Source organism: Aythya ferina (assembly GCF_964211825.1).
Source record: "Aythya ferina genome assembly, chromosome: 1".
NCBI classification, from domain to species: domain Eukaryota; kingdom Metazoa; phylum Chordata; class Aves; order Anseriformes; family Anatidae; genus Aythya; species Aythya ferina.
Window position 1 is genome coordinate 200,813,704 of NC_140296.1, and position 27,120 is coordinate 200,840,823.

At 42.7% G+C, this 27,120-nt stretch overlaps 2 protein-coding genes across 4 annotated transcripts in view; one reads left to right on the forward strand and one right to left on the reverse strand.

The window, feature by feature from the left end:
• Window positions 1–3,924: 3,924 nt before the first annotated feature.
• DHTKD1 (dehydrogenase E1 and transketolase domain containing 1) lies at window positions 3,925–21,798 on the reverse strand. Its single transcript, XM_084537801.1, has 17 exons — window positions 21,609–21,798; window positions 19,559–19,714; window positions 18,592–18,803; window positions 16,582–16,776; window positions 15,984–16,253; window positions 15,157–15,328; window positions 13,412–13,610; window positions 12,241–12,553; window positions 11,147–11,231; window positions 10,380–10,519; window positions 9,790–9,940; window positions 8,477–8,583; window positions 7,231–7,395; window positions 6,795–6,877; window positions 5,569–5,738; window positions 4,968–5,053; window positions 3,925–4,467 (listed from the first exon to the last, which is right to left on the reverse strand). Exons 1-17 carry the CDS (start codon window positions 21,772–21,774, stop codon window positions 4,366–4,368), a joined length of 2,772 nt encoding a protein of 923 aa, XP_084393927.1. The 5' UTR covers window positions 21,775–21,798; the 3' UTR covers window positions 3,925–4,365.
• Window positions 21,799–26,630: 4,832 nt separating this feature from the next.
• UPF2 (UPF2 regulator of nonsense mediated mRNA decay) overlaps window positions 26,631–27,120 on the forward strand; it is a gene marked incomplete at its 3' end in the record, with an annotated part of 62,130 nt that continues 61,640 nt past the window's right edge. The window contains exon 1 of one of the 3 annotated variants that reach the window (XM_084517704.1): window positions 26,631–26,912. The remainder of the gene's footprint in view (window positions 26,913–27,120) is intronic. The other 2 variants (XM_084517707.1, XM_084517706.1) reach the window with 2 other exon arrangements.

A 27,120-nucleotide genomic window follows, 5' to 3' on the forward strand; every position in this document is an offset into this window, starting at 1 on the left:
CAGCAGCACTGGGCTTGGGGACTGAGCAGCACTACAGTAATAGCTGTGTCTGAGCACTCAAGTGTCCTTTATTTGGCTAGATAAACCTGCACAGCCTGTGTGTGAGTGGTGCATAACAAGGTCAGGTTCAGGAAATGGGACACTCAAAATGTTGGGTCTGTTCTTCCCTTTTGCGTGCTATCATAGTGAGAAAATGTGGCTTTATGTAACCATCAGTTTGGAGTCAAAGGTGATGTTTATGCTGTACAACTTTCTTAGCTACAGCTGCAGCCAAAGTAACCCTACTCTTCTGCCTCCTTTTGCTACTTACTGATACAGAGGTTCTTTGTGAGCAGAGTATGAGAGATAATTTGTACAAAAAGCACCAAGCATAACCACCGCCTGTTTGGACAAAGCCTCTGAAAAACTGAAGCACACACCCCAAGTATTCTGCTATATCCAAGCAAAATATAACCATATTTCTGTAAGAGTGCAGCTGCTGATATTACATATTTATGGTAAAAAACAGTAAGAAGTAAAGGACAGGCAGAGCTCCAGCTGTTCTCAGGAAATGGGATTTCTACATGGACGAGTACACCGCTCAGGGACCATGGAAAGAAATCCCTGGGCACTCAGAGCAGGAGTTTAAACCAGAATGTGTTTTGATTAGATAAAGCTATTCAGAATGCCTAAAAAGTTGTGAATTTTGCTACAGCAAAATGAAAGAAATATGACTTCATGTCACTGTGATGCGATAAAAAAGTTACATGAAACAGGCTACAGAACCGAGATTACAGAGGTTACTTCTGGGTCATATAGATGAATGAATGAATGAGTGAGTTAATTAGGGTACGATACCAAACTGTGCTTCAGAGCAGCTTTTGGGAGCTGTTCCCCCGGCCGTATTCTATTAGGTTAAACCCCACTTGCCTCTTCAAAAAGGTGTTTTGTGCACAGTGGCTTTGGTTTATACAGGCATGCTCCCCCAAACAACTTTGGGAGACATGGGGAGGTGCCAAACTCACACTGCCACTGAGACCATAAAAGACAAAATGCTGGGGAAAATACTGTGGTGATGGGAGCGCTGCCTTGGGACAGTCAACACTGAGGGCAGCTTTTGCCTCCTTTTGCCATTTGTCTTCATTATTCTCCTGCTTAAAGTCAACGTTGTGCTCATTTATCTCTTGCTTCCCAATACTGATTTCTTGCTTTTCCCCAGCTGGCAACTGTGCTGAAACCTTCCCTCAGGGAGTGCTAAGGCTTTCCAGCCAGGAACTGCTGGGGTAGCATTTGGCTACAGAAATATCTCACCAGGTGGGAGTAGAGAGCAGTTTGGCAACTAGCAGGCAAAGGGCATTTTTTTTTTTTTTTTTTTTTTTTTTTTTTAGCATTTCTTCGAAACACGTAAAGTTGAAAAAGTCACACAAGCAGAAGGAAAAGGGCAGTGGTGTAACAGAGCCTTTAAGCCCCTACGAATCCCTTGTGAAGCTCTGGCTGACACTGACACTAGTCCTCTGAATGCAGAGATCCCACACATTGTAGAGGAAAGGAGAATGGTTCTGGGTGGAGGGAGATGGGTTTCAAGAGAAGCAGTGAGAAGGGGAAGTCTTGTGGTTACTCCTTGTTTATGAGGGCTCAGCAGAACTTGTTTTAGCATTGCTGTCACTCTCCTCTCCTGCTCACCTTGTCTTGTTGCTGGAACAGGGCTTCTCCAAAGCCAAAAAGGCCACGCGCCTAGAGGAGCTCTGGCTTTTTAACTGTTTATTATTTATTTTAGTGCCATATGAAGAATACTGTAAATTCTGATGTTTCTGTGAAAAATAAAAGATTTGAAAAGGAACAAAGAAAAATCAAGACAGACAGTCTTTCTTTAGCTCAGCATGAGAAAATCCCTAGAAACCTGTGTGGTTCTTGGTTCTGTAGAAACACAAGTTTCTGTTGTGTTTAGTGCAAGTTGTGCATCTAAGCTTCTTTTCTGTCATTTAAGATTCTGAGTTAGAATTAGTTTTTCATTTGTACAGGTTTCCCTGTCATGCAAGAAAAACCTTGACCATTCCACTGAAAGATGATTCAAACATTACTGCTAACAAAATGTACACATCCACCTGCAGCCCTTCCAAGGTTCACACTGCTTCAGGTGTGGGGGCTTCAAGGTTGGATCAGATGATCTTAGAGTTCTTTTCCAACCTAAATGATTCTATGAATAGAGAGAGATTACAGCAGGAGTCCTACCTGACTACCTATTCTTCAAGTAGGAACCAAATCCTGACCATTTTCCCCCTGAAGAAGGTGCTACAAACAAACAAACAAAAAAAAAAAAACAAAAACAACAACAACAAAAAAACATTGCATGTTTGTTTTTCCTATGGCATATTTAAAGAAAAGAATATATGAAATTGTATATATTCAGCTTAACAGAATACAAAAAATGGCAAGCTGTTGACTGCTGCTCATGAGAAAAGCCATGCTTCTAGGAAGCTTATTACCAAGGATAAGAACATCTGCTTTAGAAAAAGAGGGGAAAAAGGCAACCATACTCAGGCGTAGTTTCCAAACCCACACACAAAAGGAGTCTGAAAAGAGTGGGCTTTAGATGCAAAGACTACGTTTTTTTCTCTTCATTGAATGGCAGGGATCCAGAGAGCTCCAATGCACAGTTTTTCTGTTGCAGCACTTCATAAATTAAAGTGAAATTCTGCCTGAGAAGTTATGGACATTATTTGTAAAGCACATTCGGGATCGCAAGTCATTTAAATGTTAAACTACTGGCTTGCCTCCAGCAAAGGTTGCTTTATTCCTTCATAGGGAAGGCTTCATATCAGCAAGTAGGAGACCATGATTTTAACACTTCATCGTAGTCTGGTTCTCTATTTCAGTTTCCTGAAAGTTTTTCAGTTAAAAAAAAAAAAAAAGGTAATAAACAGATTGAAAGTTAATAAACCATATTACCTCTAAAAACACACATCAATTTGGGGACCGATCAATATTCTCACAAAATTTTGAAGTGTGCCACAGCATTAAAAAGAGAAAACTTTTGTCTGCTGCCTGCGTTTTAGGAACTTCATGTGGCTTGAACATCAGTATCTGTTTGAACTCCTTCAGAAAACCCACTTCACTAACCTCCTGTTGCCATTTGCTGCTATCCAAGTCACTTATTTCTTCTTTAACATGTTTTCTTCTATAACCTGTTTTGATACCACAGCTTTTCACTGCAAAGAAAAGGTTTTGCTCAGGAGCCTCACAACATGCCTCCACATGGGAACTTTGCCCAAACTAAAAACCAAACCAAAATAAGCCATGAGATTTTTTTTTTTCACTACAGTTTTTTTTTTTTTTTTTTTTTTTTTGGTGAGAAGCCCGTTTGACCTTCTAATTCTGCCACCCCTCAACCTTCAAGCTTCTGGCGTACTCAGAACAGGCCTCGCTATTATAGCTTTCAACAAGGGTTGCTCAAACTCTTTTCAGCCTGCTTTATCTGTCTTGCCACAATTTTGAACTCTTTGTTGCTCTTGGTCACACTTTCAGCCTTCTTACAGCATAAGCAAGATTTTGTATAGGGACTAGGGAAGAAGAAACTGAACAGAGGCAAGCCCTCAAAAACAATTAAGAAAATAGACAGTGGACACTGAGAAGAATTTTCTGGGTAGGGAGAAGCATCACTGTTCAGGGTAGCCTCTTGGGTACGAAACTGGTAGCCAAACTCTTTGGGTAGCCAAACTGATTGGCTTCTACAAAACTTGGTTCTAAAATACAGTATGAGCCTCACTGCAGCATGCCTCCCACCCTGCAAGCTTGATGTGAAAGCACTGCTTCTCCTCCTGAGAAGAAACCAGTGCCTGAAGCCTTCAGGAGAGATCCTGCTAGATGCCCCCAGGAATCCTGCTTTAATTGCACAGATTTAATTGCAAGTCCACAGGAAAAGAAATGAGAAAATCCACAACACTCTGCTATAGAAATGGCTCATTCCCAGGCACGGGGAAGCATTTACTCAACCAAACAGCACTAACGCTTCTGTGGAAATGAGAAGCTGTTTCCACACATACACCACCCCAGAGAACTGACAAATGCAGATAAGTGATCGGATACAAGGTATTTTATACCTACCTCACTGATCTTCCCCCTGGACTGCAATTTTTAAAAACTTTTAAAAGATCTCTTGTAGAAAATGCTACAAAAGAAAAAAAAACCTATCTAGAGTAACAGGCATCAGCTTTCATCTTTAGGTATGTCCCCATATGAAAAAATTGCTTCACCAATACAGAACTTGTTCCATTCTTTTTCCCATTTTGGAAAATTAAGAGTCCTAAGGATCTGGCTTTTGTTCTTCTTCGCAGGAGGACGTCAACAAACATGACTGACTACACGAGTAGGCTGTCCGATGAAAATTTAGATGAACGTCTTGGTAAGAATGTCTTCCTGCTGCTGCTGGTGGAGGGTTCCAATGCCAACTGCTGGGGCTGGTAAAGGAGGTCTACTCACAAGAGCGAGCTGAAATTAGAGCCAGTAGGAAAAGATTAGTGAAGCACAAACATAGCGCCACATCTTGAGGTTCTCTGATGCCACAGTGATACCTATTGTCAGATACTGGGCAGATACTGTTCCAGTTGGAGGTGCTGCAGGAAGTTTTCCTTCATCTCCCTGCGACTACAGTTCCAAGACCATTACAGTGTTCAATCTGCCGCAGCAAACAGCAGCTTCAGATTCTCCTCCTGCTCGCTGTGGCACCTTAAGTATGTTGTTTCCTACCTGGGATCTTTCATCACCCTGCCTACTTAGACTAAACAGTAAAAGAAAGCTCCAGACCTGTTCATCACTAGTAAACAGTGCTATAAAAAGCCTAAGTAGCTAAAATTAGAACACACATTCAAGTTTAGGCACTAGGTTAGGATTTATGTGTTAGGTTTTACACGTAAGCATCACAGAATTTTGCATTCAAGAATAACTTTGAAGTTCATTTTAAAGACCAGAGCACCATGGGGACATCTTACCTTAACCCCCAGCTGCTTTTCAAACCGTGGTGACACGAAGGACCATGGACCCATGTTCTGTGGTTCTTCCTGACTCCAGGTGAAGACTAAAGGAAGGAAAATGGTACATTAGAAGCACATGTTTATCTTTTCAGTAGCTCAAGAAAGCTATGTTTTTCTGTTGTAGCACCTCTGACTTTTTTGCCTTGGTACTTTCTTTGAAATGAATTCTTATGAGACTGAATTCATTACAAGTCATCGCTTGCTGCAGTCAAACTAAAAGCATGTCCACCATTAGGGCACGCTGTGGGTATGCTCTTCTATTTTACCATCATTTTCAAATAATACTTAAAGGACTGGGTAGAAAAGATCAACGCAAAAATGTCCCACACGGTTCACTCTGATTTTCAGCAGTGGTTTAGAGAAGCTAACAATAGCAGAGACAAACTCTTTTAGCACACATGGCAAACACCTGTATTATCCCACTCCAGAAACACCAGATATATGGGGGGAAGAGCAAAGAGGAAAATACCACTACAGCTCTTCACCCTAAAAGGCAAGCAACGGATTTAGTTTAGAATTTCAAAGAGGCCAGAAAGAAAAAGGTAAAAATCTTGCTTACCTTTGGCACGGCTGTATTTGTTCAACTCTTGCTGTAGAGCTTCCAGGGGGAAAGGACAGAGTTCTTCCAGTCTCAAAATAGCTACGTTGTGCTGTTTGTCTCCTAGCGTCTCCCTTTGCTTCACCAAAGCGTAGTAATGTTTACCGGAACAGAGCACCACTTGGGTGACACTAAAGAAAAATAGGAGCGTTTCCAAGTTTAGTGTTTCACAGAAACTCTCTGCCTAACATTTTCACACCTTTCATAAAAGCAACCAGCCAAACTTTAAAGATGATGTACAAATTGAGTTGTACGAAGCTGAACTGCTACCCTAGACCATCTTTTCTTTTTTTGTCTTCCTTTCCATCCCACTCCCTGACAAACTAGCTGACAAACTAACCTGTGGGCACAGTAGGCCAGGGCCCAAATGTCCTGTTTCTTCAGCTTTAACTCAGCCTTTTAACTATCTAAAATTAAATTCTTCATCTAAGTTAGTTATCTGTGCTCTCTCTGTAGAGAATAGAACAGAGTGGGAGAGAAGTGCCTCCAGAGGACAATTCTCTCCCATGCCTAAGAGCAACTGCCTTCGGGAGATACGCAATTGTTTACAGTTATCAGAGAGGTCTTAGCTGTCTGAGCTTAATGGACAAAGGCAAAGAGAGAAACCTCACCCTTTGTGCCTCACTGCTCCTCTTAAAAAACAAAGATGCTAAGACACTTCCAGCCTTGTGATTACACAACTAGGAGAGGGAACAGATAACATTAGGAGGGAAAAATATAAATTGCCCTTTGTGAACGGGGTTCTCCAAATTCATATCTGAAAGGAGGGAAATAATGCACACACACAGATTTGTTATTGCCCTAACTTCACTTCATCAGCTCAAGCAGCCTGACAGCAGAACAAAAATTCTTCTTCTCTTCACAGAACAGCTGCTCCCAGTGACTGCTAGCTACCAGCCATGGTTCACAACAGCATCCATCAGATTAGTAACTCTGATCACAGCCTCTCACTGGAGGCAAGGGCTGAAATCCTCAACACTTTATTATTATGAAGAGAAGTATGATAACTACCAACAGGCAAGCAGAAGAAAGGGAGGGAAACAAGTAAAACCCTAAGTCACTCCCCATACAGATACTTCCCCCCTAAAAAAGTCACATCTTTCACATCACCTCAGACTTGAGCTATTAGGTAGAAGAAAGGGACAGGATTTCCTTTCTGAGCTTCCCTTGCAAGAAAATAGAGCTACCTTTTAGGATCTACTGAGGAGTCACCAATGACAGGTTTGAACGTTGTCCTTGGAGCCATTTCTTCAAAACTTGACACAGCAGCCTAAATGGGGGAGAGTCAGAAGTTACCAAATCTTGGTCCCTTTTCTCTCTGGCCCTGTCTGGGACAGGGTTTTGGTAAGTAAAAGATACATTCACTCTCCCCTCCCATTCCCACTCCCACAGGTGAAAGACAGAACGGTAAGATTCTGAAGAACACCACTGGACCCAGAATCACTCTTACTTCAGGCTCACCACCACCCAGCTTTAATTCTCAACCTACCCTGCCCCTAACAGGCAAAACCCCATTGATTTCATCCCAAAACTGAGAGAGGAGAACACAGAGGAAAAGCAAAGAGAAAGGGGAAGAGAACACAGAAGAGGACGAAAAAAGAAAAAGGAAGTTTTCTAGCTTACAGGGAGCCTGAGTAGCACTTTGGGAGAGGCAACAATGAGAGGTTTCCTGAAGTTCCGGACCATTTGCCGTCGGAGTAAATGGAAATACTGAGCTGGGGTGGTGGGATGCACGATCGACATGTTCACCTGGTCCCCATCAACTCCTTCTTCTGAGCTGTCACACATCTACAGGGGACATAGCAATAACTTGTCAAGAAGGAATTAGTGAGCCAAATGTACAGGAGTTTAAGCCATAAGACATGCTTACTGGTGTAACAATAGGAGAAAAGTATCTCAATTCAAATGCTGACAGCAATGGAAAAGCAATTTCAGAGAAATGGCTTTACCATTTACGTGGTAATACTGTATCTGAAGGCCTCCTTCAACTACATCATAACCAAGGCATGCCAGTTCTTCTAACACTGGACAGTCATGACAATTTCATCAGAATGGCAGCACCCCTAAAGATGCTCCAAGCTCTTCCCTAAGCCATTACTCAATCAAAAAGGCTTTCATTTACTTTTTCATTTACTTACTACAGTCACAATGACATAACAACAGATTTATTTTTTTTTTTTTGCAAAAATGTGCCACAAATTTACTTACTGCTATTTAATAGCACCCAGTGTTCTGCTTGTACGATCTGTGCACAGTGGGAACATCGTGAGTGGCTTGCACAGGCGGGTGGCTGCCCATTTACAATGCCAACCCCAAAACGCTTTCTCTAAGAAGTGCCCATTAAAGGTCTGCTATTTGCAATAGAGCAATTCTGTCTTGCTACTGGCCTCATTCTGCGGTACAGGACATTGCTGAAGAGTGGCAATCAGAAAAGTGACAGCAGGCAGTACTGAAACACACCCCACCAGGGACATTTGCAGAGGGCACAGGGCCTTTGCAAACACTGAAAATCTCATTACAAAATTTCATGTTACCACACACATGGTTGGGCAGGTGACAGAGATCTAAAAGAAACAAGAAGCATCTATTATTACAAAGTTCAACCAGAATCTTGCAGCAGAGCTGCTGTGGTAGTATTTAAACCAATGCTGCTTCCTCACCACTTGTAGACCTGCACGTCTGTCTCCTTTCTCCCTCTACTTTCAGCCCAGCCCATTCCTATGGTGAGATCCTGGTAAGTCTCCAGCTTCTGAAGTCACTTGCAGGTACATCAGGAACATGGCATTTTGTGGCAAGACTCCCAGAGCACTGTTTGCCAGTGCTGTGATGGGGAATACGTGAGTGTGAGAAGGGAGGTGAGGAGGGGTACCTGCAGGAAACGTTCCATCCGGCAGGATGAGTGCTCAGGGCCTGCACCATCGTAGCCATGGGGAAGAAGAATTACTATCCCACTCTGCAGGAGCCATTTGGCCTCCCCTAAAACAAACAATGAGAAAGAAGGAAAAATGATTTCAACAGAACATAAAGCCCCCAAACAGTCATTACTTTGCACAAACTACCGAGGAAGATAAGAGTATGGCTGATTTCCACATCATTAAGTACAAACCAGAAACATGCTGTTGTATTTAGCTGTGAGATTCACAGCTGTGAAACAGCATGCATAAGATGATCTGATGTTTCTGAAATTGTCATGAAACTTTGGGCTTTCAGGGCTCTTAAGGCTTCATGTTGAGCAGCGAAAGTTTTAGAACTTCCTCGGAAACATCACCACATTATGAGAAAATCCTCTTAATGGCACTGTCCTCCTTATTAACAGGCATCCACAAAATTCTTCTCCTCAATATGAAAGCTCCTAACCATAACTCATGGCATCTTTTCTGTATACCTTGTCATTTAGTCCTGTGCAGGTATGAAGCAGGCAGCAGCCTGTCAGCCAGTCCTGCCTAACACAGCAATGCCAGCCACAGGTGAGCTCCCCTGGGTTCTGTCAAAGCCCCTGCACTATTTAAGAGATTACAGTCAAATCCAGGAGGTAATTCATGAGGATGGGTGGGATAAGAGGGTCTCTGGCAATTACCAGATGTGGTTACAGAGTGAACATAGAAGCCTAACTGAAACTAGATGCCAATACTCTGGACTCTTACACGCGAGGAACCCCACTTCAGAAATCCATCTTAGCATTTCCTCAGCCTGTTCCAGCCCCGAAAGGTCTTTTTGCAACATCTGAGCATTCGGAAAATGTGCAAAAGTCAAACCGAGACGTTGGTTTTAGCACTTTTTTTTCTGTTTGTTTTTAAATCATCACTATTTTCTTTCTATATTGCTTCAGGAACTTTTCATATGCCTCATGAAGGAACAGTACATCCTAAGAAGCTATTAAAAATATATGCACACTGTAAAATAAATAGGGGGAGGCGGGAAGAAAGGTCATTAACATAATCAACTGTGCTTTCAGAATAACTTTTCTGTCAAGGATGAGGTCTCTCATTTTAGACAGACTGTCTTCAGAGAAAATCTGCACTGAAGTTGGGATCAAGTAGGCAAGCTCACAAGACTTATTGAGAAAACAATTCTTTTTCTCAACACATTGCCCTTTTACTTTAAAGCTAAAGGATTTTCTAAAACTATACTGGCTACAAATGATTTATTGCAAACATATGAATTAGCTCCTTGTACACTCACCTCCAGAGATGAAAGTGTCAAATATTATCTGGGCTCCATTAAAGAAGTCTCCAAATTGAGCTTCCCAAATTGGCAGTAACTTAGGGCTCTCAATACTCATTCCATATTCAAAACCAAGCACAGCTTCTTCAGACAAGGGACTGTTACTCACCTAACAGAAAGGAAATTGTTGGGAGGGGCAGGTGAGAGAGATGACAACCCAGGGTAAAGAACCTTTGGAACCAGGCACATCAGTGCTAGGCACACTGAGGACATGCACTCCTAAACGCAATTCACGGTCACCTCTCTTTTGCTTTTGAAGGAAGGCACTGAGGGAAGAAAAATAATAGGTGATCTCTCAAGGAAAGGCAGAACCCCTTGTTAAAGAGGGTAACTAACCATGCACAACTATCAACTTGCTACAGGAAAGCACAAATCAGTCATCTGCCTTTAGCTAGGCTCTCCTTAACCCACAATCAGGTGGGTTTTATGCCTCCGTATCTGGGCTTTGTCAGAATATACAGATTACGTACATGTGCCTCAGCAGTTTTAAAATCTGCACTCTTTCAGCACAACTTGAAGAAGATTGTCTTGTGGACTGCAGAACCTACCTCGAGGAAACCCTTCTGGTCTGGGGACATATGATTCAGAGGAATGTAGGTATCATCTGTTTCTTGGCAAACTAACATCGCGTGTCGCTGGCTAAAGGTTCCTCTGCCGACGTCCTGTCCACTTAGTCTGACATTAAACCCTGCCAAGCAATAAGCAGAACATTGGATTAGTTTATCATACAATAAAAGACATGCAGGACAGTAACTTCCTGGATTTCTCCTCATCAGCAAAATCAAATCTGAGTGGGAATTCTTAACCACCACCAGCTCCATCTCACAGAGATGCTCACACATCTCATTTCTCCTCTTCGCAGCCAAAAATTATTTTGGGTTAAGCGTTTGTAACTACACAGTTTGCTGAAGCAAACCGCAAAATATGTGCATCCTGTACCCCATGTAAACTGAAACACGAATTCAGACTAGAGAAGGAGGAAATTAATCACAGCATGAAACACTATAAAAGGTAAGCATGTGGGAGGCCCAACTGATGCCACATGCATTGCTCATGTGCACAGCACTGAGCACCAGCTTTTCGAGGGGATGGGAGGGAGCAACAATTCTTTGAAGAAATTTAGTAGCCAATCTACAAGTATTGGTGACATACAGGACTCACACTTATGTTCCCGTGCTACCATGCAAATACAAATTGTCAAATTTACTCAGCATATCAATCTTTGGGCTTAGAAACACCTAAAAAGCTTAATGTTATACTTTACAGACGTCAAAGCAAAAAATAATTCATTATTTGCTGTCTAGTTACCTCTTACCTTGGCACAGCAAGGAACCAAACGCTAAAGTTTCAGCTGTTGCCCAGTCCAGCTTTTTTCCTTCCTCCATTTTTTGAACTCTTGACTAAAAAAGTAAACAAGAAGGAAAGGTTACCATTTTGCCTTCTTCCATCTTAATGCATCGTTGTGGCACAGATCAGTATTAGAAGTTAGGAAAAAAAAATAATGCTGTAGAGAGAAATACTATTTTTCCAGCAGCCAATTTTGGTTGGTTTGATTTGGAATACATGCACAAACTGCAGAAGGCTGCCCCTGCAGACCACAAAACCATGTATAACCCATTTGTTCACTAACCAGTCAACAAACTTTAGATTGACAGATTAGATCTTAGTCTTGAAATACTAAAAAGTCTTAGCAGAGCAGAGAGCAGGCTATTGACAGACTTGGTGTAGTGCTGAAAGACACCAGGTGTAAGTATTTCAGTCTCCAGAATTCTCTATCTGCAGAATTGCAGATGAATGATAACACCCAGACTTCCCACTGGGGCTGGGAAGGCAAGAACCAGCCTTCTGAAATATTCAGCTCATGGCTTCTCTACAGCTGTCGACCAGACGCCAGCCCATGGTCATCATTCATCAAAGTGAAACATTCATAAACCCAAACCAATCCAGTTATTGCACAAAATCTTATGACTCAAACACAGTGACTTTCAAACTTGGCCAAATGTGTACACAAGTTTATATATAAACACATACATTACTGGCTTTACACACTGCATACACTGTTACCAATCTCCTGATTCATTTTTTTTTTTAAGTACTTATAATAATGAAGTTTAGATGATATTTGTAAGAACATTGTTAGAACAACAAACTGTATTTTTTACATGTTTCTTCTTCATTATATCAAAATATTGTTAAAATAACAAGTTAAACATATGGTCAGATATGAGGGAGAACGTATTTTTCTTCAAACATAAAAGAAGAATTGCGTAACAGCAGCCTTGAAAAAGAGAACAAGCTGTTTTTCCTAGAGAAGATTGTGCTGTTCTTTAACTGGCAGCCTTGTCAGTTAAAGAGTTTTTCCCTGGAACGGGTCATACCTTTAAACAACAGGACTAGAAACATCCTGACCTGTGCATAAGTCTTCAGGAGATGGCTGTGCATCTGGAGTTCTTCTGGCACCTCTACAGACTTGATTCCAATAAACTGCAGAAGTGGTATAGGCATTCCTGTGTCCCAGGTGGTGATTTTAGCAGAAGGCTCGACCAAACCTTTCCAGTGAGCCTGCAGGTTGGTAGGAGGTGGACTGTACAAAGTCATGTTGGCAAGATGATCGCTCAGTTTAGAATAGTAGGTCGTCTTTATCTCAGACACTTCAACCTCAGTCATGAGCCCAGCAGCTACTAGGTGTTCCGCATACGTGTCTGGGATACTCTTACGGGATCTGTGGGCGAGGGAATCAAACACCAGAGACATTAAGCCTGAAAAGTGTCACTGCAGAACAGGGAAATGCCACCATACTACTGTCAGGTACCAAGGAAAACTAAAATAAATGACCACCTCGTGTATTACACTAATCTGGGTCAAGTTTTCTTTCCTGGCAGTTCCAGAAGGGTAACAATTCTCCTGGATTCATACTTCACAGTCCTTTCTTTAAGAAAGTGCCTGCAGTTGGCAGCTGCAGGTAAAAGTAAGTCCAGAAAAAAAATCTCTCATTCAGGCTGGCTCTGTGCTATTATGTATTGTTCTTTAGGCAAACTGACAGTGGAATTTCACAATTAGCTGAGAATCAACGCACCTGATTCCATAAATGCTCCACATAAAATACCAGAATTCATTGGCCAGTATTTTTCTTTGGGGATCAAGATGGAATCTGACTGTATTTAAATGCTTGTAAAGATGAGGCTCCATGGAACCAGCAGGACCAGGCAAGGACACAACACACATTGTGTGTAGTTTCCTCCAAATTCTCCCACACAATCTACCTTTCCCTCTGGCACACAGTAAGCAACTTTGCCTTCTGATTAACAGCAGTCATGAACCTGAAATTCAAGGGCTATATGCAAGATTGGTCTCCAAGAGGCATCAAGATGCATATCAGAGAACCACGACTAGTGGTTATCTTTATTCTCGTGCCATTATCAGACAGGGGCTGCTAACAGTGTAGCTACACTTATATTAAGACTTGTCAGTATGGCAAAGGATCATCATTATACAAAGACTATTGCAGTAGTGAACAATACTGAGCTGATGTAGAAGAAAGCACGTTTGGGGTTCCCCCAGCAGGTGGTGGTACCCTTACCTGATGATTTTGTACATGCTGGGGTTGGTGAAGAACGGCTCATCAAGTTCATTGTGGCCCCACTGCCTGTAGCACAGCAAGTCCACTATCACATCCCTGCGGAACTGGCGCTGGTACTCGACTGCCAGCCGCGTGGCACGGACAACTTCTTCAGGATCATCCCCGTTTACGTGGATAACTGCACATCCAACGATTTTACCTGCCCAGGAATGCAAAACGTAGTCACAGCAATCACACCCAACCCCTTCCAGAGTAATGGAAACAGATATAATGCATGTGTACAGCACTTAACAAAAAGAAACCTATAAAACATGCTTTTTGTGATGACAGTTGGGATAAGGAGTCTTCCCAGAAGGTGCAATTGGCTCAACCTGTTGTATTTGTCCCAGTTTCAACACGAATTCTTTACCAGCACTAAACTCCCATTAGATTTTCTACACAAAGTCCTTAATTCTTCTTAATCTGAATGGAAGTATTCAGGAAATGGGAAAGTATTTGACTGCATTTTTCAAACAAAAACAGTTTTGTTTCCTTGTTATCCTAAGCTATAAACTACTACCACAGACCCATCCAGGTGACAAAATCTTTTTGCTAGTTAGTGGTCATTCAAACCATTGCCACCCCAGGCACAAAGAAAATTCTCACTAAAGGGAATGCTGCAGAATTCACACATCTTAACACCCTTCCCTGTATTTTGGATGCAAACACTCTCAGCAATGCTCCTCTTGTGTTTTCTCTGCGCAAATTCAAGTAAACTAAGATGCTTCTGTCACTCTACCACTTCTGACCAATATCCTATTTCCTCCTGAACCCCATATGGGTAACACACCCCTCAATAACCAGGTAAGAAGAAAGAAAAACTAAGGATGGAGAAAAAACAAACAGACAAAAACTCCCCACAAAATCATCCCACAGAAAAACTCCTAATATATGCTATATACCTTAACAGATTCATTGAAATCTAGCTGTTCATTTTGATGAAGCCATAAGAAAAACAGGTGATATTATACTTCATATATACATACACACACTAGGTTATTCTCAATTCTACGAGACTTACACAAAGGAAATAACTACTACGCCTGTGGTTTTGCTGATTGCAATATCTGTTTATCACCAAGAAAGATCAGCCCAAAGCAAAAGGCTTTCTAAGACTAAGCTTCGAAGTGGCATGAGCCTCTCAATTAAATGATTAATAACATTAATCATGGCCTTTCAATTAAAAGCTCAACAAGTTCACCTGACAATAAATAAACCAAGAAAATGAAGGAGTAGCTGAGTAATAAGTCTTACTCAGAGAAAAAAAAAAAAGGTGGGAATAGTTTTCATTATATTTAAAAAGATATATTGAAAATACATCTATTACACATTTCACCACAATACATTTTTAAAAGCTGCCAATTACATGGCAGAAATTTAAAGACTTCACCTAAATTTCGCAAATATTTTATAACATTCTGTAAAAGCATGACAGGATTTTCCCTTGACAATTAGCCTTTGCCCTGGAATAGATGGGGAAGGGCATATTTTTAGAACTTGAATTTCTGCTAGTAGGAGGCAATAATCAATAATAATTTGAATTTATACTCTATTATCAAAAGGGGCATAGATTATTATAATTCTCTAGGGTTGATAGCACTTGATACAAAAAGCCCATTGCAATAGCATGCCATGGGAACCCACTGGTGTTAAAAAGCCTTCCTTACACAAGAGGCAATTTTCTTTCTGATTCAACCTATACACACCAATATCACTACAGTAGAGTGATGATCTTCCTCGCTCTGGAGGAGTGGTATAACCCAGCTGGTTATTAACGATCAGGTGGATGCTCCCCCCAACTCTGAAATGCGGTAGATTAGAGAGGGTCAGCGTTTCAGGAACAATGCCTTGCCCAGAGAAAGCAGCATCACCATGAACCTACGATAGGGAAGAAGATGGAAAAGTCTCATTAGAGAACACAGGAGGAATAGAAAAATCAACAAACAGTAACTCTGGATTAGGATTTGCTACTCTCTTTGCTATATAGCAGTAAGCCAAGACTTATACCTACTCCTGCCATAACAAATAGAGACAAGAACAGATACTTTAGGAAAAAAGCGTGTAAGAAACTGCAAAAAAGAGAGTATGAAGTAATTCCAGTAGGCATAAAAAGACTTACTTCAACAGTACCACGATAAAATGACAAAATTCTAAACCTTCCTGTGCATTTTTCAACCTTGTTGATAGCTCTTCTCCAAACTCATTTAATTTAAAAGAAGGCTAGCAGTGGTAGTCTAAATGGTTTAAATGCAAAAGTGGTCTGTGAGGAAAGACACACGTGGCTCTCAATGCAGGGTATTAAAATAAGTACTTTGGAAATCTAGGAAGTGGAATTGTTTGAAGACCAATATTATCATGTATGTCACCTAAAAATCCTCCTTCCTTCTCCTCCTCTTTCTTCATAAAGCAGATCCTAATTCTTCATATTCTACATTAATTCAGTTTTGTTTGATATTTTTATATACACCATTTCTGTTCAAATGCTAGTCTAGGAAGTCTTATAAAGGTGAGTTAGAAGTTGTGAGCAAAATACCTGCAGGCAAATAACTTTGTCTCCAGGCTGTGCAGAGCTCTCTGGGGAGTAATCTCCGTCAAGCAGAGACTGCTGCCTTCCTCGTGTCTTGCCCACAGCCACCGGATTGATTGCTTCTAAATGCGAGGGGTTAGGGAGCAAGGTGACATGCACAGGCCTGTGTGAACCAAAGTCAAGATCCACAGAAGATGTCAGGTGGGAGAGCACATCCCCAGTGGCCGGTGAATTCTCTGGAAACTCACTCAAACCACGCATCTTACGGAACATGAGCTGCATGGAGAAAAGAAAAAAAAAAAAAAAAAAAAAAAACTTGGTTAAATCCCCTTTCCAATTCACAGACACAATAAAAGAAAAACATTTCCAAGATCATATGCTTTCCTACTCCTGAAACAGCACGTTTGCTTAAGATACTAGCACAAAAAAATAACTTTATTACAGTTCTTTTGCCAGTCTCTCAGGCAGACGTACTGACAGGAGCGGAATACCCTCTCACAAAGGTAACTTTGATTGCTCCAGCATTCACAACAAGACAAATTTTGGGGTTATTCATTCATTGCAAATAAACCAGGCATATAGCAACTGCCAATAAATCTCTTACTTCGGGTGGAAGCTGAAGTAAGCCCGTGAGCAGGTTAAGTCTCCCACGATGGGGCATGCCGAGGATGATGTCTGTCACACCACTGTACGCACACATCTTGAACAGCTCATGGAAGAAACCCATCATACTCTCTGCTCCTTCGCCACCATATCGCTTCACTGTGGCAAACTTCGTGGCTAAGAAGCGATCAAACTCCTGTTAAAAACAGGAGAACTTCAGTATTATGCTATTCTAAGCAGTATTCTGTTCATAAAATTGAATTATTTTTTTTTTTACATTTATTTTTGTACCTGGACAAACCTAAGCATACCACTTGAAAGTCCCAGCTCATTCTCCACCACCCCAAGCTAAGACCAGAAGCCATGATGCCTACATATGCTTTTCTCCTTTTAGGTAGAACAAATGTTGGATTGAGGGCTAAAGCTGCTCTAACACAGAAGGAGGTGGATACAAAACTACATGAGAGCAATTTACCAATTTCTTAACAGTTTACCTGGCTTAAGTGAAAATTAAGGAACGGTAATATAAGTAATTTTACAGTAAAACAATGGTAAAATAAGTAATTTTACAGCAGAAGTCTTAACTATCCTGAGATATCAAGTGCTAGAGAAGCAGTGTTTCACTGATTACGTTAGACACAATCTTTAGTACATAGGTACAAGAATTCTTGAAAGAAGGAAAATAAAGGAATCTATATTTCCTGTATTTTCCTTTCACTCCTCCCACTTCCCTATTCCTAGACAGCTCTCTTAAGTGACAAAGTTTTGGAAGCAATCGAAGTGTCTGCAGTGTTTTGCAACTGAAGACTGAAAATAAATGAAGACTGTAACTGAGAAGGGAAGACTGAGTCACAGCCAAAGATCCAAGCCAACTCCTGAACACCTTCTAGTTAAGCAACATTTAATTCTAAAGAACATATACAAAACTGATCACACACGGAAACATTTTTCCTGACAGTTAAAATTCTACACTCTAAGTACAGGTTATACTGAAGGTAATATGGGATTCCTCAGGGTCCTGATGTCACTTTTCACCCTCCTGTGTCATAACAAATTCTTTTAATTGCCCAAGAGGCAAAAAAAGTATGAGATGTGTCATATACTTCTGTTTAGTCATTTGTTTATATTACATTTAACACTCCATACACTTGTAAAACTGGCAACATGGACACCTTCAGAGATCCTGCTCTTCTACCTTTCCATCCCTCTAGATAACACAGGGAGAGGGAAGGAGAAAACTGAACTTTTGCACAGTAAAGAAATATTTGTCTCTGCACACTTTGCAAGTACACAAATCTTTTACTTCATTACAGAATGTACTGGATACATGTTCCTCTGCTGAAAAGCAGCAAACTTACCACAACTACATGGCTAAACCCTCAGTACAACTCTGTTTTGTTCTCCCAAACTCTTGACAAACACTGTGCTTTAAAGCTAGTAAAACAGATGGAGTAAAGCTATAGCTGAGGGTGAAAGGAGAACACAGAGCACAAAATTTCATGGAGTTGTGCCCAACCTTGTGTTCCAACCAGGAACTTTTAATATACGCTGTCAAATCACTAGTTGGAAAGAGTCCCACTTTCTAAGACTGATTACTCTCAGGTTTGTAGGGTCATTACTTGTGTCTCCAGATGTCAAGGAATATATATTGTCTGTGAGACACATTCATGTAATGTATGTTCTAATTAGTTCTAAGAGCCTTTGGAGTTTGGATCTCGTTGGAAATATTTTTCTCCAAATAATTTCCAAATAAATCAATGCAAATCAAAAAGCATTGCTCTATGTTTCAATAATGGCTGCAAAGTAAATTCAGCAATGACTCCCAGTGAAGATTCCTGCATTTATGCATTGCACTTTTTGGGGCAAAACCTTGTTCTTCTTCTTCTTGGACCCTGTCAAACCTTTTAGGGTAGTGATTCTTCTTTTCCTGAGCAGATAATGTCCAGAGCAGCAGGGGATCCAAAACAGACTCTGCAACTCTGTTATAATCAAATAATAGTTAACAAGGTACCTGGGACTCCAACATCAGTTTGCACAAGTGCTTTTTCTCTTCAGTTGTAAACGCTTCTTGTTTTAACTCTTCAAACCTTTTAGAAAACCATTTTCTCTCCTCCGAGGTTGGAAGCTGGCTTGTTTCTATGGAAATATGCCCGCAGTATATATGGTCAAGGTAAGCCAATACATCCTCCAGGGAGGCCTCTTCTTTTCCCATGTTCAGAAGCCCTGGTCAAAAATAAATGTTATTAAGTCACTTGTGGGGAGATGGGGGGAAGCACTAAGAAATAACCTGACATCTTGCAATTACATTAAGATTTTGAGAGTACAAATTCATGTCCTGATTTCCTTTCCTTCATTTAAATTAAAAACTCAAGAAAAAAATTATAAGCACACTTGAATGTTATTTACAGGGAGGGTCTCATGCTTATTTGCAAGGTGCTCAAAATGTCCTGAATGAGTTTAATGTGGATGACACCGAGTGACTGATTTTGAGACTGGTATAGCATTCATTTTGTTGCTCTGAGAGATGAATCCCAATCCTATGTGCATCGGAAGCAGTAAATGCCTATTTCGTAGATGGAGAAAATATAGCATGGAGAGAGACCCTCATTTTGTCAAGGCCACAGTAAGAGTCAAAGATCTGAGAAAAGACAAATCTTGACTTCTACCCAAGTGCCATGACAGCTTCACTACACAGTCAAAAATATGCTAAATTGTAAAATGCTACAGAAATTAATGTACAACCTCAGCAGTTTTAAGTACAATTAAAATTTTTCATGGTTACTGAAGATGCTAGGAGGTAACCATTCATTACACAATGATTTGTGCAAACATGTAAGTAGGTTGAAGTTAATAGCCTTTTGTCCAACAATACATTACTGATTGAACTGCTCTTCAGTATTTGGCTGGCCTGCAAAGTACGCAGCCTCTCAATAAACCACCCAGGAGAAAAACTTGCTGCAATAAGGCTGCAGACTTACCTGTGGTAATGAGAGGGCCTTGAAGAACTTCTGTCAACTCTCGGATTTCAGGTACCACGTTCATAACAGCTTGGCCAGCACACAGTGGGTTTATTTTGGCTGCTTTGTGGCCATGTTCAGAGTACGCAGTTATTAACCGAGCAAGAGCATGGTCAACTAAACACAAAAAGAAAGCAGAATGGTATAGCACATGCTCACATTTAATCCATTTACAGTACCAGCAGAGGAGCACTCTGTCCATCGATAACCATCAAGCTTTGAGCTGGAAAGGTTTTTCCTAAGCAGGTTTTTAACCGTATCACCCCACAAGAGCTCCTATCATCAAACTGCTGTATCTGCTTATTTATCAGATTTTCAAGCAAGTTTACATTTCCCTCATGGCTGCCCCTGTACACATAAGCAAAGCTACTTCATTTTGCTTCTAGTCTCTTTATGGTGATGGCTACATCCAACTTGAGAAAGGTAAGGTACCAGTGTGCAAAGTCCTATTTCCTGAGCTGACTTGATCATAACACTTATGCTACCCTGTTCCTTGCTGGGATGATGGGAAGATAGGGTCTTGATAATAATTCAGTTCCTAAAGCTTAAAAAGCCTGTGTCTGCAGGAGCCACTAGCCAACGGCATGTGCCCATGCTGAGTCAAACATACCAGACATTCAAATACGCGAACATACCTTTTATCAAATATATATTCAATAAAATACATAGCACACAGAATCAGCTACAAATGAATTATCTTATACTGGATTATAATTTTTTATAATGTGTTTCTAGCGTGGTCTGTTATCCCTGATAAAGACACAGTGCTGACAGTATCCAGGTGTGAAGTTTTTCGTTTTCCAAAACCATGTAATTTCAGAGCAAGAGTATTTCATAAAGTTGTTTCTTTGCTCTCTGTATTTCAGCTGCTGGCACTGGTTCAGCCGCTCCGCTCCTGTAGTCGGGGCCTTCAAACAGGTTGCTCCCTCAATGCTTACAGCAAGAAAGACATTTAGAAGCAATTTTAAAACATGGCATAAAAATATATTAACGCTTCCCTTCCTTCATGAGGAGACTTAATTCACATCAGTCTCCTTAGCAGTTAATGCAGGGACAATGCTTCTACGGCAGCTTTCTGCTCAAAATTATTTTTCTGTGCTATAAAAGTGGGCTAAAAGCATCACAATCACTGCTAGAGAAGAGAATTACATGTAGTTAGCTACTTTAAGCCCAATATATATTAATATAAAAGACTTAAGGCATATGACACTGGTACTTTTATGAGCAAGAAAATCTCTCCGGGAGCACATTTACTCGACTAAGGTGATTTTGGCAGTCCGTGCAGCCCAAGCACAATTATTTCTGCCCATGGAGTTTGGCAAGGTATCAGCATGCTTCATGGGGAACCAAAGAAAACGACTTTGTGATAAGGACTCGAGCTGCTCACAGACAGCCGTCGGCAGGGCAGGTAACAGAAAAACTGCCTCAGGACAAGGAAAAACAGCCCCAAGCCCCCTAAAGCTTTCAGAGAGATGTGTTGGCTCGGCAAGGCTGAGAAGAATGAAATGAAAAAAAAATAATAAAAAGAAATAAAATGAAATAAAATAATAAAATGAGATGAAAAATGATGAAGTGAAATGAAAAATAATGAAGTAAAAAAAAAAATTAAATGAAGTAAAAAATGAAAAAGTGAAATACAGTAAAGAATGAGATTAAAAATTAAATCGAGGTAAAATGATAAAGTGTGAAAAAAATGAGATAAAATGAGGTAAAATGAGGTAAAATAAAAATTAAAATAATAAAATGAATCAAAATTACATAAAAACGGTGAAATAAAATGAAATAACGTGAAATAAAATAAAAAACGAATAAAATTAAATAAAAATTAATAAAACGAATTGAAAAACAAAGAAACAAAATGAAATAAAATAAGAAATCATGGAACAAACAAAAACCAAACCAAGCCAAGCCCGCCTCAGCCGCGGTCCCCCCGCACCGCCTGCGCCCCCCGCCCGCCGCCCTCCCCTCAGCCCGGTGCCGCGGGAGGGCTGCGGGCTCCCCCTCCCCGGACCTGCTCCGCCGCTCTCCCCGGCTCTCCGGGGCTCCGCCGAGCTCTCCCCAGCCGCCTTTCGAGGCCTGTAGCCGTACACACCACGCTCCGTGCGGTACCAGCGCCGCAGCCCGGCCCGCCACGGCCAGCCCCACACGGCGCTGCCCGCCCGGCCCGCAGCCGCCATGGCCTCCGCTAACACCGGGCTGCCCGCAGCCAACCGGCCGCCTCGCCGCCGCCACCGCCCCCGGGCTCGGCGGGGAGGAGCCCGGAGCCGCCCGCCCCGAGCACTGAGGGAGCCCGGGGGCTGGGGGAGAGGCAGGGAGCGGAGCCTGGTGGTGTGCAGCCGGCGGAGGGGGGGAGGTTTTCTGCCCGTTTTCTGCCCTGTGGGTCGGGGGCAGGCACGCTGTGGTTGTAACTGAGTTCAGTGGTCACCAAAGAGGGGCTTGGAGTGGAAGGTTTGAGCTCCTCAGGGTGTTGCTGCAAGGGTTTTCAGGCGTGTTTGTGTCACAGAATCACAGAATTGCCTAGGTTGGAAGAGACCTCCAAGATCACTGAGTCCAACCTCTGACCTAACACTAACCAGTCCTCCACTAAACCATATCCCTAAGCTCTACATCTTAATGTCTTTTAAAGACCTCCAGGGAGGTGACTCCACTTCCCTGCAATGCCTAACAACCCTCTCAGTAAAGGAGTTCTTCCAAATAGCCAACCTAAACCTCCCCTGGTGCAACTTCAGCCTGTTCCCCCTCATCCTTCCAGTCAGTATCCCAGGACCGTTATCAATTTCCAGATGTTAACTATGGCACTTGAAAGACCATGTAAAGTGAAAAACGAGAAATAAAAGACCAAAATGGCCCATTACATATTTTAGGTACTGCAGGCAGCTTTTCTCCTTCGTGCATTCAATCTGATTCCTGAGGTGATCTCCCCTGTGTATTTTGTGATTCCTTAGGTCATCTCTGTGTGATCAGTCTGACTCCTCAGGTGATCTCTGTGTGTTCAGTTTAATTCTTTAGGTGATCTCCTCTGTATATTCAGTCTGATTCCACAGGTGATCTCTGTGTTCAGTCCGATTCCTTAGGTGTTCTCTGTGTGTTCAGTCTCTTTCTGCCCCCTTAGGTGACTTCAGAAACACATCCCAGTATCCTGGAATCCCCTGTTAAAATGCCACGGTGGGTTCAGTATCAAAGTTTAACCCCGTGCATTTGTTACGCTGGATTGTGATTAGACTGGCAAAAGACACATTAACATCACCGCCTCTGGAAAACCTACCAAAAAATACAAGAGCTGAGGAGAACTGAGGTTTGAACAAAACCTAAAAGCTTCGTGTAAGCTTTGTGTGAGTGCAGGCCAGAGGCAGGAGAGGCGCCGGCTTGGCTGTGCCTGTGGAAATAAGATAACCGAGCCTGCTTTTTAGATTGCCTGCGCAACAGGGAAATCAAATCGAAGAGAGCATTTCTTTCTTCAAATCAAACAGTGGCTACGTGCTGTTGGAACAGGTGGAACTGGATTTTGCAACCGAATGGGTTGTGACACCACAGCTGGCCAGGGATCTTACGCTATTTACAGTTCCTGGATGGGGGCCGCTTCGCTTCCTTGCAGGTGGGATGGTTGGTTTGGTGCAGGTTTGTAAAAGCCAGTCTGGGAGGGCAAAAAAAGGGAACGAGCTTCAAAGCTGCAAAGAAAACCAAAAGCTACTGCCATAGAAAGACAGATGACACCACAACAGAATAAAGGATATGGTTTTTAGTATCGATTTTTAGTGTACATTAGGATAAAGAAACCGTCATTTTGTAGAGAGGCAGAAAATTCCGATGTAGTTTAATAATTTTCTGCACTAGGGAAAACCCACAAATGTTGCAGACGGATGATGAAATACTTTTCCACAGTCCCTAAGCAAATAGCAGGTATCAGCGTGGTTTTGCGTCGAAGCAGATAAAGAGCTAGTTGAGTATTTCTCAATTAACACCGATACACATGGGGCTGAACATTAAAAATCTTCCAGAGCTATGAAAGACCAAATTCGGCGGTTCAGCCACACAGTCTGGATCCCAGAGGAGTAATAAAATATTTGCATATATAAGGGTTTACTTACTGCCTTAATCAAGTCTAAGTGTGAGTTTATGGAATATATATCTCATCAAGTCTATCTGTTGAGTTGTGTGTTGGTTTTGTTTATTTGTTTGTAATTAAAAATTAAAATTAAAGATGTAAAGTGCTTTACAGACTTTTGCCAGCATAACCGTCTTGTCTGAGACGTGATTACCTGTGGGAAAAGTCTTGCTGTAACTATATCTAGGGTAATAAAAGAGAGGCTCTGTTGACTTTGGCTCATGTCTTAAGTGTCAGAAGATGGTACCCGTGCCAGCAGAAACACCACTGCTAAGTCCATGTGCTCTGGCTCCTCAATGGGACTGTTCTGGCCTGATTCTGCCAGCAGAGGCAGAGAGGCTGCCTGAGAGAAGGCTCCTGTATGAGGCTGATTCAGTTCTACCTCATGTCTTGGTTAAGAAAATTAGAAATATTTCAAAAGCAATGTGCAAAATAGAGGTGACTACCTAGCAGACTAATCTTGCAACATTTTAAATAGAAAATCATCATCAGATGGGTGCTTTTTAAAGGAATGGCACTTTAGTATTTCTATCAACCCCAAAATTTCCCATAGAGTATACCCTGACAAGGTTTGTCAGCTGGAGTTAAATGGTGAAGAGAGGTTATCTTGGCTCCGAATGCTAAACTGGACTGGATGTAAGCAAATGTGATTTAACAGGATCAGACATATGTTTGTACACCTTGAAAAAGTATGCGTACCAAAATGTAGCTCCTTTCCAGGAAACAGTGACTATAAATAATTGCAAAAAATCACAGGAATAAAACAGATGGATCTGAAAAAGTTATGTGAATATCAGCTCACTTGGCAAAAAAAGATAATTTTCTGTATTTGGCTACAAGGCAAATACTGAACACACCTACAGATTCTACATAAGGCCAGTACTTGGCACGAGTGCAATTACTCTCTGAACGGTGTGCATGTTTGGTGCCAGTAATTGAAGAAACATACTGAAAAAGTCAGGAAGAGCTTCAAGAATTAAAAAACTGAAAGACACACTTTACATCTGAAATTTAGGTAATGAGATCCACATGGATTTATTTTTTATTTTTTTTAGGTAAATTAGTAGGAAAACCTGATCAGTATTTAAGCAGCCACAAATGAAACAGATACTTGATAAGAAAAAGCTTTCTGATCTATCAAAGGTAAAACAGTGTTTACGTGCAGTGCCTTTACCAAAGAGAGTTCCAACAAGTTGTAGCTGTGGCTGGTGTGATGTAAATACAGAAGGTACAACTGTTTCAAAATTTTAGTGATCATGCTTTTTATTCATGCTAGAAAAGGTGGCAATACCATTCTTCAAAATAAAAGAAGCCAACATTTCTTGATGTAAGGCCACTGAACCTGCAATTTAGCCCTAATATACTGCTGAGTCTACCTTTTTAAAACCATAACAGAAAAGCTGCATTCAGAGGCATCCACTCACAGGCTATGGTATTGGTGTTGTTCCAAAAACACCAATATGTTTGCAGATGTCCTCCCCTTTTAACCCATCTTTTCACCATTTAGCACATCACATGGATCTTCCCCATTCTAGCAAATCAGTCTAAGCAACCCAGTAACCATCTTGGGAGGCAAATGAAATCTCTGTGCCGCAAAAACACTTGAACGATCAATGTAAATAAGAAGCATGACTTCACCCCTTCAAATATTCATAAACTTTTCCAGATGGAGATTTTCAGATGTGTCTGCAAAATGAGGCATGAACAGCAGGAGGAGAGCTCTTTCCTGGAAAAAAACCTGTCCAGCCCCATACTGGCTGGCAGAGTACACCAAAAACTGAGTCGGTAAGCAGTCTTGTATTTGGGCTGCCTCTTCCCTGTGAATAAAGTGGGTTTAACAGATGAATAATCTCATTTTGGACTGCTTCTTTGCCTCTTCCTTGTGACTGAGAGTGGGTTTAACAGTGCAATAATCTCATTTTGTCCCTCAAGGCCTGGCTCACATGTTGCGACCAGGTGTTTGCGTGCTCACCCTAAGCCTGGAGGAGCACAAACACCTCACTGCACCTAAGTGATGGCTCACAGGAGCCAGAGTGCTTGGTCCCCTCAGTACCAGAAGGACATCGAGGCCCTGGAAGATGTCAGAAGGGCAATGAAGCTGGTGAAGGGCCTGGAGCACAAGTCCTGTGAGGAGCGGCTGAGGGCACTGGGGGTGTTTGGTCTGGAGGAGGCTCAGGGGAGACCTCATTGCTCTCTGCAACTGCCTGAAAGGAAAGGGTGGGGAGCTGGGGGTCAGCCTCTTCTCACAGGTAACCAGTGATAGGACCAGAGGGAATGGCCTCAAGTTGTGCCAGGGGAGGTTCAGGTTGGCAATGAGGAGCCATTTCTGTCAGAAAGAGCAGTCAGGCACTGGGACGGGTTGCCCAGGGAGGTGGTGGAGTCCCCGTCCCTGGGGGTGTTCAAGGAGAGGTTGGACGTGGTGCTTGGGGACATGGTTTGGTGGTGACATTGGTTGTAGGGGGGTGGTTGGACCAGGTGATCTTTTCCAACATTAATGACTTTGTGATTCTATGAAAATAAACACCTGAGTGCTTAAGAAACTGGATTTTAACCCCAAAATAAACACTTATTGAGGCTGGACCGTGCCAGGGGTTTCAGGCGGGGCTAATTCGGGGCCGCCTCACAGCCAGGGCTGTACGGGACACACGTTGTGAGGGAATTTGGGGTTTTCTTCCCCAAAATTTCCTGTGGCAGAGGGCAGGCGGTCCCATAGCCTCAAGAAACAGCAGAGTTTTCCGTCAGCCCGGGCAGCGTGACGCGATGTGAGGCCGCACGGGCGAAAACCGTCACGGTGGTGACGTCACGCGGCACCACACAGCGGTGACGTCACGCGGCACCACAGGACGCCCCCCCCCCCCTTCCCTCAGCCACTTCCGCCTCCGCACCCCGCCGGTAACCCGAGCACGGCCGCCCTCCTTCAGGCCCCCACCTGGGGCTGCCCCGCGCGCTGCCTGTCTCCCTGCCGCCACCAACCTCCCTCCGTCGAGCATCACGGAGCGGCCAAAAGGGCGAGCGCCGAGTCGCCGCCCTTCTCCTTTATTTATCAGCTGGGCGGCGAGAGGAGAGCAGCGGGGCTCGGCCCGGGAAGCTCCGCTTCGGCTCAGGCAGCGCGGAGGGCGGCCGCGGGCACGGAGAGCGGCGTGAGGGGAGAGGGGGCCTCGGGGAGCGGCGGCGGCGGCGGCGGCCGGGCGATGCCTGCACCGGGCCGAGGTGACGGGGGCGGGGGGGACGTGAGGGGAGCTCCGGGGCGGGGAGGGGACGGGGAGGAGAAGGGGAAGCCAGGGACAGCGGGGGGGGACCGGGGGTGAGGGGCGGGAACCGGGGGTGGCGGTTGAGGGAGTCTGGGGGCGGCTGAGGGGGGCGGCGGGGCCGTGAGGTGGCACCGGCGGGGGCAGAGGGGAAGGGGGGGGAGGGGGAA

Bases quoted from the DNA above. Each gene is read 5' to 3' on its own strand.
- DHTKD1 (XM_084537801.1), bottom strand. From the start codon at position 21,774: ATGGCGGCTGCGGGCCGGGCGGGCAGCGCCGTGTGGGGCTGGCCGTGG. The intron at 19,715-21,608 runs GTCCGGGGAGGG...TTTTGTGTTTAG, and splicing joins CGGGGAGAGCGGCGGAGCAG to TTGACCATGCTCTTGCTCGG. The intron at 12,554-13,411 runs GTAAGGGTACCA...CCTCGCCCACAG, and splicing joins AGCATGTACAAAATCATCAG to ATCCCGTAAGAGTATCCCAG.